This window comes from Perca flavescens, chromosome 22 (genome assembly GCF_004354835.1).
Source record: "Perca flavescens isolate YP-PL-M2 chromosome 22, PFLA_1.0, whole genome shotgun sequence".
NCBI lineage: Eukaryota > Metazoa > Chordata > Actinopteri > Perciformes > Percidae > Perca > Perca flavescens.
The window spans coordinates 3,647,384-3,655,525 of record NC_041352.1 but is presented as its reverse complement, the minus strand read 5'-3'; the positions used below and the strand labels follow the sequence as shown (position 1 = coordinate 3,655,525).

Below are 8,142 nucleotides of genomic sequence, written 5' to 3'. Positions count from 1 at the left end.
CTCAAATCTCTCGTGAAAACAAACCCACACTCACTTGTTTTGGTGCTTGAAAAGTCTTGTGTTCACAAAAGTAGCATAATATTTGAATAAAGTAGCAAATAAATGTCTAAAATGAAATGAAATTTTGTAGAGTGTTAATAGAGTGTTGTCAATCATTACTTTGACTCGCTGGCTTGCTTTTGGTTGTCTTTTGTCACCCCCCAAATGTCCTGCAGGAGAACATGCTAACTCTGCCTTTTGATGAGCCGCCCTCCAACCAGACCGGCAGTCCCTTCCGGACCGGCTGGGCCGCCAACCAATTAGTCAGATCGGTTAAGCCAGAGCCTGGCAGAGCCCCGGAGGACACGTTTGAGTGCAGGAGACAGAACGGAGAGAGGAATGACAGAGAGGAGGAGGAGGAGGAGGACGAGGAGGAGGAGGAAGAAGAAAAGGAACAAGGCGGTGGTCAGAGAAGAAGGGGTTCATATACGAAGAAAGCGAGTCAGGCCCGGCTGGAGCGTGTCCGGCTGCGGCGCATCGAGGCCAACGCGCGGGAAAGGAACCGCATGCACAGTCTGAACAATGCGCTGGACCGGCTGAGGAAAGTGGTTCCCTGCCACTCCAGGAAGCAGAAGCTGTCCAAAATAGAGACGCTGCGCCTGGCCAGGAACTACATCTGGGCCCTCAGCGAGATCCTAAACACCGGGAAGAGACCGGACCTGCTCACGTTCGTCCAGACTCTGTGCAAGGGCCTCTCCCAGCCCACCACTAGCCTGGTGGCCAGCTGTCTGCAGCTCAACCCCCGCAGCTTCATCTTGGAGCCAGGCGGGGAGTCCTTCCCCCTCTACCCAGCCTACCACCACCACCACCACGGGGCCGAGGCAGTGGGCTGCAGCTCGGCAGACAGCGGCAGGCCCCTGGGCTCCTTCTGCGGCCCCTATGAGTCTCTGTATGACAGTCCCTCTCCGGACGGCTCCAGCCCTCTGGATGCAGGGACCCTCAACCCAGCCGTCAACTTCGACGGGATTTTCTCCCTGAAACGCGAGGAACCGGTGGACTACCGGAGCTGTCACTACGGCCCCCGCTACTGCTCGGTCAGCCAGGGCTCCTCCGCAGACCTAGGCCAGTACGACGTCCGCCTCCGGGGCCAGTTCTACCAGGCGCAGGAGGAACTGAGCAAGCCTTTCACTTATTAATGAACTATGTATATAGAGATGTTGATTAAATTGGAAACCCCAATATCATCCTGCTGATATTTTGGGGGGCCACATGGTAGGGCTGCATAATATATCGTTGTTTGTTTATCGTCATCGTGATATCAACCCGCACAATAAACACACGGTGAAAGGCTGCGACACATCGCCAAAGACACGCCAAGATTTTGTTGTTAGTTGAAAGAAAATATCAGCAGAAATCTGCACTTTGTTCTTTTTTTTTTAGCGCTGCCTTTCATAATTAACTCAATGTTCAATTTGTTCAATAAAAGAAAGCTGGAAATTATTTCGTTTCATTTGTTTTCAAATCCAACAAGCAGTTTGTTGGCTTTTATCACAATACTGAAAGAAGAACTGAGAAAACTTTAACATCTGTTTATGTATCGCAAGTAATATTGTTATCGCGATGTCCAGCAACGTTATAGCATATCACAAATTTTCCTCATATCGTGCAGCCCTACCGCTTGGCTGCAGCCATCTGATGAATGATAGTTAATTGATAAATTCATCTAAACTGAAGGCTAATTGTCTGGGGAGCAGCGCCTTTTGACGAGGAATGCTGTGGCCTTGGAAGGAAAATGCACACACACACACACACACACATGCACATGCACACACATACACATACGCACACGCACACACACACACATACACACACATACGCACACGCACTCACACACACACACATACACATAAACACACACACGCACACACACATACACACACCAACACACAAATACACACACGCACACACACACACACATACCAACACACACATACATACACACACACAGACACACAAGCACACACACACACACACACACACACACACACACACACGTGCATATGCCTACATACACACGTAGACACACATGACACATGGCAACCATATTTAGCATTTTTGTATGGTTTTGATCTGTTTGGTTGTTTAGTTGACTCTGGTATTTTTACTATAACAGAAAAGAAAGGCACAGGGAACTATGCAATCTGCATTTCTCATCATTATTAATAATGATGTAATTCATTATAGAATAATCAATGGATTTTTTTTCTTTTAGTTTTTTACAATCACTTCGCTACTAATTTCATAACCTTGATGTGATTTTTCAAAACTCTAGACACAAAACTCACAACAGTCATCACTTGTAACACAGGCTATCCAATGTTCAAAACATTGGATTGTGCATTCATATCTTTAAAGAAGTCTTGCACTTGCACAATCACTGGTTCAAAAAACAAATTTAACAAAATATTGTGAAATACCATTGAAACATTACTTTAGATCACCCACACACAAGCTACCCATAATTTCACTGGGTCATTGTTTGTACAATCATTAAATATTGTAGTAGAAAATAGGTGATACATGTTTCATTATGGTACTACAAGTAAATACATCCCTGTAAAAGTACTGCAGTATTAGAGAGAATACTACAGACCAATGAGGTATAAGTATATATATATATATTTATCCAGGTAAGTCGATTGAGAACCAATTCTCATTTGCAACGACAACACACACACACACACACACATATATATATATATATATATATATATATATATATATATATATATATATATATATATACTGTCAATACTGTCTGAAAAGTTGGTACATGGGACCATAGAAACAGTGTCTGGTAAACAGTAGTACAGTACAGTGAAGGTAGTACATGGGACCATAGAAACATTGTCATTACAGTAGTATATTACAGTAAAGAATGATGATGAAATATTACATCCATAGATACTGTATTCTAATTGGTTCATGCTCCACGATAACTGGTGACAATGAGTCTTGTTATCTTGAAATTTTCATGATCTAAACATGGAATATTGTTTGTCTGTTTCCATACAACTATGCATTAAGAGTAATGCAACAGTTACTTATCATTTTGAGTAGTTGTATGGATTGATAGTTAGATGATTGTTATGAAATGAGTAGACAATTACCTGAAATGTAATGTGTGAATTGCTTTTTGAAATAGTAGTACTTTGATGTTAAGTTGTGTCATATTGAACAGGTGATCTTTGTTTAATGAACAAATGATCTTTTGTTTTTGTGTATTGTATCCAAGCAATTGAAAAATGTGTATTTTGATCATTGGTTGTGAGTTTTGTGTCTAGAGTTTTGAAAAATGACGTCAAGGTTCTGAAATTAGTAGCAAAGTGATTGTAAAAAACTGTAATTTTATGAAAAGTATTGAGTGAAAAAACAAGAAAATAACTAATATATGTTTTTATATGGGAAGCTGGAATTCTTCCCGACTGTAGACTATGTTAGTGGAATTGGACAGCCATTAGGCCCACACTGATTTACATATTGGTGGTAATACTTTTGCCTTACACTCAGGCCTTGCCATGTTAATAAGAAGATTCCTTCACAGTTAAATAAAGCAAAATAAGTATACCCCACTATTTAAAATAAATTGGAATTTATTCCGACTTAATCTACTGTCAAATGAAATGTACAAACATTGTTTGGTGTTTGTTTGGCCACAGTTGGGCCGATATAAGAATGTGCCGTTGAAATGTGATGTGATATGGTTTTCCTCTCATTATTCGGCCCTCAGTGAGTGTTAAGGGGGCTGCTGCTGTTTCTCTCTTCTTCTTCTTCTTTTTCTTCTTCTTCTTCTTTTTTTTTTTTACTGAAGAGCCTTATTTTGAGAAATGCATCACAAAGATGACTTATGCAAATGGAATTGTAGGCTAACTCTTACATTTCCACAGAAGGGGATTTTTTGGGGGACTGGTTCTATTCTGGTGCACTATACTTTTGCTTTATTCAGCTCTTTGTCACGGCTTTGTTACACACAACAAATAAAACACGAGTTAAAGTGATGAAAGTATACTGCGTGTTCCTAAACTGTATTCTTCGCACGTTTTTTTAATTTAATTTAATTTTTTTATTTTGGAAGAGACAACTACTCGTTATAAGACTGTTAATGACTCCGCTGTGTTTCGGCTAGAGGTGTTGGATAATTATGATATTTTTTTTGATTTCTTTATTTAAAAAGGGACAACACACATTAATCAACATGAGCACAGAGTCCAACATGTAAATGTGATTTAGCCATACAGGCTAACTTTCATCTGCAGTTCCTAGCAGGTTGATGGCTTAAAAAAAATAGATACGCTACAACAATACAACAAATAATCATAAAACAAGAAAGACATAGGCATAGACAAGTAAAATGACACAATCACTATTCCAGATCAACACAACTGGCAGGTTGATGGCATGAGAAAAACATAACACAAATATCATACACAGTAGACACAGGTGAAAGTGCATAGACAAACATTAGCACGCATCAACAACACAGAAGCACACACAGAGACACTACTGTAGCGATAAAGACAAACACATTATTCTGGATTCTGGCAACATATTTGATTAGTCAATAACCAATGTTTTATGGATTTGGAGAAGGATTTGATGGATGCGATGTTCCTTCGTTCTGTGGGTATGGTATTCCATGTATGGGCTACTATATCTATTAGAGTTTCAAGTCAATCTGTGTCTTTGTTTGACTTGCAGCAGAGGGTTGATGTTCTGTTTACCAGAACATCAACCCTCCTGTTGTCCTTGTGTCAAATTTGACCCATTTTCAAAGAGTTTCTATATCAAAAATGTATGACGCCTATATATATGATATATATATATATATATATATATATATATATATATATATATATATATATATATATAAAATATACATGAGGTTTATTGGTCATGAATTCCAAAAATAAGTGTCAAACTAATTATTTGGCGTTAGTGGTGAATCCGGTGGTGAAGGAAAAAAAGCGAAAACAGAAACAACAGCTTTGAAAAAGCGACAGAAAAAGAAAGAGTGGAGGGTCTGAAAAAGGGACTAAAAAAGGCTTGATTTCTGGGATCTGAAAAAGGGACTAAAAAAGGGTTGATTTCTGGGATTTGTATCTGGGAGGACAACACAAGGGTTAAGTCACAATATATTCTACATTTTAATCATTGGAGTTGTATGTGTGGGGATGACAGACCAAAGAGTGCAAACCTGTGGCATCATTAGTCAGTACCTCTGATATTAGTTTTATTATTAGTCAATATTAGTTATTTGTCAGTAACTCTGATATAATAAAATAATAACCTATTTATATAGCACTTTTCAAAATAAGTAATACAAAGTGCTTCACAGATGTAAAAACTGAAAATGCAAAAAAAATGAAATGCAGCCAAGAAATACAACTGTAGATAAAAGACAATGAATTAAAATCGTAACAATAAATATACGAATAAAAGCATAAAACACATCAAGGGATTAGCGCATAAAACGTCAACATCAAAATCCAAATTCAATTTCCAAATAAAGGAGCCAATAAAACCAGGACAGCAGCAGCAGTTCCAATGTTAACCTCTTGAGTATTTGTGTGTGCATTGTTTTATCCACACACACAGACACACACACAAACGCACACACACACTTTTTAAAAGCTATTTTTATGAGTACTTTTACTTCTACTTCAGTTGATATAATTATAAATACTTTTACTTGAGGACCGATAAATGATTTCTACATTACGAAATAAATATAAGACTCATTTTTAATGTACAGCCCATCCATATTAAAACCACATCTGTGGAGTACAGAAAAGACTTTCTGACTTGGAATTTGTCATTGGTTTGCATGTGCAAAGACTGCTATTAAAAAAAAGGGTATATTACATAAAACATATCACATGTAGTCAGGACACATTGAAACACTTTTACATAAAAAGTTACGTTAAAAAGGGGCACCAGGCACTCGATGGTGAGGACTGAATCCCCACACGATGGCTGATTTTGGGGTGAGGTGTGATCCGCCATCATAGAGCTGAAGTTTCACACTTTTCTCATATGCATCTCACTATGACAGGGTGACAGCTAGCACTTCGTCTTCACCCCTTTAATAGCTCACTGATGCCAACATTAGCTGCAAGGCATCATCTTCTGAATTAGTCAAAAGGAATTAACAGCTTCTGCTCTTTGCAATCCATGCTTCATCCCTTTGTTTGCATCTGTGGGACGTCGGGATAAAGGAAACTCACCCCCCGTAGATTCTCTTAGATGTCTGACTGCATCACTACTGTGGCCCCAGTTGATACAAATATATTTCCAAAATCATGCGTGTACAGATGTTAAATTTTTTTTAATGATGACTCCAGTTTTTACAACTACGGTCTAATAGTCATAGTTTTTACCATCATTCCTTAGACTGGGTAAACCCAGCCCGATCTGCCGGCGATTTGATTTCTCCCTGCAGCTCAGGCTGGAAACCTGTACATTATTCTATCCTGCTTCCGTTAAAATTTTGCGGGGACCAATCACAAACTGGCTTATCCACCTGGCGCGCTATTGGCGGGTTTAATGGTGCTGACACACAGGGCCGATTATCGGCCTTTGCACAGTCTGGCGAGGTCAGTGACTCGATCTGACATCTGTTCGGTGTGTCCCATGCCGTCGTCAGTCTGGGGGGCTGTCAGTGTTCATTTTGGCCGACCTGACATGTTCAGTCGGCGGCAGTGCAGTCGGGACTAGGGTTGGGTACCGAAACCCGGTTCCACTATGGTACCGGTTCCTACGCAAACGGTAGTATTCGGACCGGATTAGAACCTGAATTTCGGTTCCGACTGAAATATTTTCCCTGTCGCTCCGGACAGCGGCAGACTCTTTTTTCTTTCTCCCTTCTCTGCCGTGTGGCGCACATGCCCGCTTTCTCTGTAGTCTACCGTTAGCTAGCTACCGTAAATGTAGGTTACTTTTAAATGTCATATTTTCCCTCTATATATGTCCATGCTCTGGGCTCACCAAAACAGTCGTAAAAGCATATTAACCATTCACTGACTGCACGTGATCGCTAGTAAACATTACACTTACTCTGCTAGTCTATCGTTTAGGACAGGACCCTGTAGCCTGGTGGTGGTGGAGGCAGGACAGCCTCCTCAAATTGTCTGCCCTTTTAAACTCATACCTGGGTGTGTACAGACCTCTTGGACACCGTCTGAGAGAGTTTTCTCCTGTGCAGGACATGCCATAAGTCAGGAGAGGTGTAGTATATTGCCAGAGAAGGCAAATATGGTAATTTTTCTGCTAAAGAACTGCTAAAGTTTGAAGCTGGTTGGCATACCAACTCAACATTTATTTTGTTGTTACTTGTTAATAGTGTAACTGTTATTTGTTAAATTATTGTATTTATGTGTTAGGTGACTTAGGTTTAGTTATTATATTTAAACGTTAATATATTGTTAAATTTAAATAATTTTCAATAAAAAAAAAAAAACCTCCATAAAAAGCCTTTCTTTTATGTCATTTTTCAGTTTTTCAAGAATCGGTTTAAGAATCGGTTTAAGAATCGTTTAGGAATCGGAATCGTTTTAAAAGTCTTTTAAACGGACCTTTGTTGATCTGAAATGAAGACAGATTCAGCAACTGCATGGCCTATTTCTTTCTTAAAATGTTTTCAGAAACATGTTTCAGTGAACTATTTTAGTACAATATGAGATCGTATTCTGAAGTCTGGCTTTGAATTTCCGGAGAAAACAAACCCATGTGACGCGTTTGTCCAATCAGCTGCCGGTTTTCATTTCTTGGGCAATAATACAGAGTAGCGCCGCCTGCTGTTATAGAGATGTATTACGTCTCGTCTCGTCTTTTTGGTGTGTTCTGTGGCACTTTTTGGACCAACACGGGGAGACTGATCATTTCAACTGGCTTTTCTGTCGACGGTCGGCTGTCGGCCCTGTGTGTCCACACCTTAACACGATGGCGACAGAGAATCGACGGCAAGCAGCTTTTTGTTTACATTCAACGTGGCGGCCACCGAAGCGCAGCAACCCATTGTTTCCGCTGACGCTGCTGCGTCACCCAGATAATTGGTCTGATTGGTTGAAGGACTATCCAATTGCGTACAGAGTCATTTGAACTATG

At 40.0% G+C, this 8,142-nt stretch overlaps 1 protein-coding gene across 1 annotated transcript; it reads left to right on the top strand.

Annotated features, from left to right (window-relative positions):
• The first annotated feature begins 221 nt into the window (after positions 1-221).
• On the top strand, positions 222-1,175 carry neurod6a (neuronal differentiation 6a). Its single transcript, XM_028569962.1, has one exon. It carries the CDS (start codon positions 222-224, stop codon positions 1,173-1,175), a length of 954 nt encoding a protein of 317 aa, XP_028425763.1.
• The last annotated feature ends 6,967 nt before the right edge of the window (positions 1,176-8,142 follow it).

Excerpts from the sequence above, each read along its gene's own strand:
- neurod6a (XM_028569962.1), top strand. The coding sequence starts at position 222 with ATGCTAACTCTGCCTTTTGATGAGCCGCCCTCCAACCAGACCGGCAGT.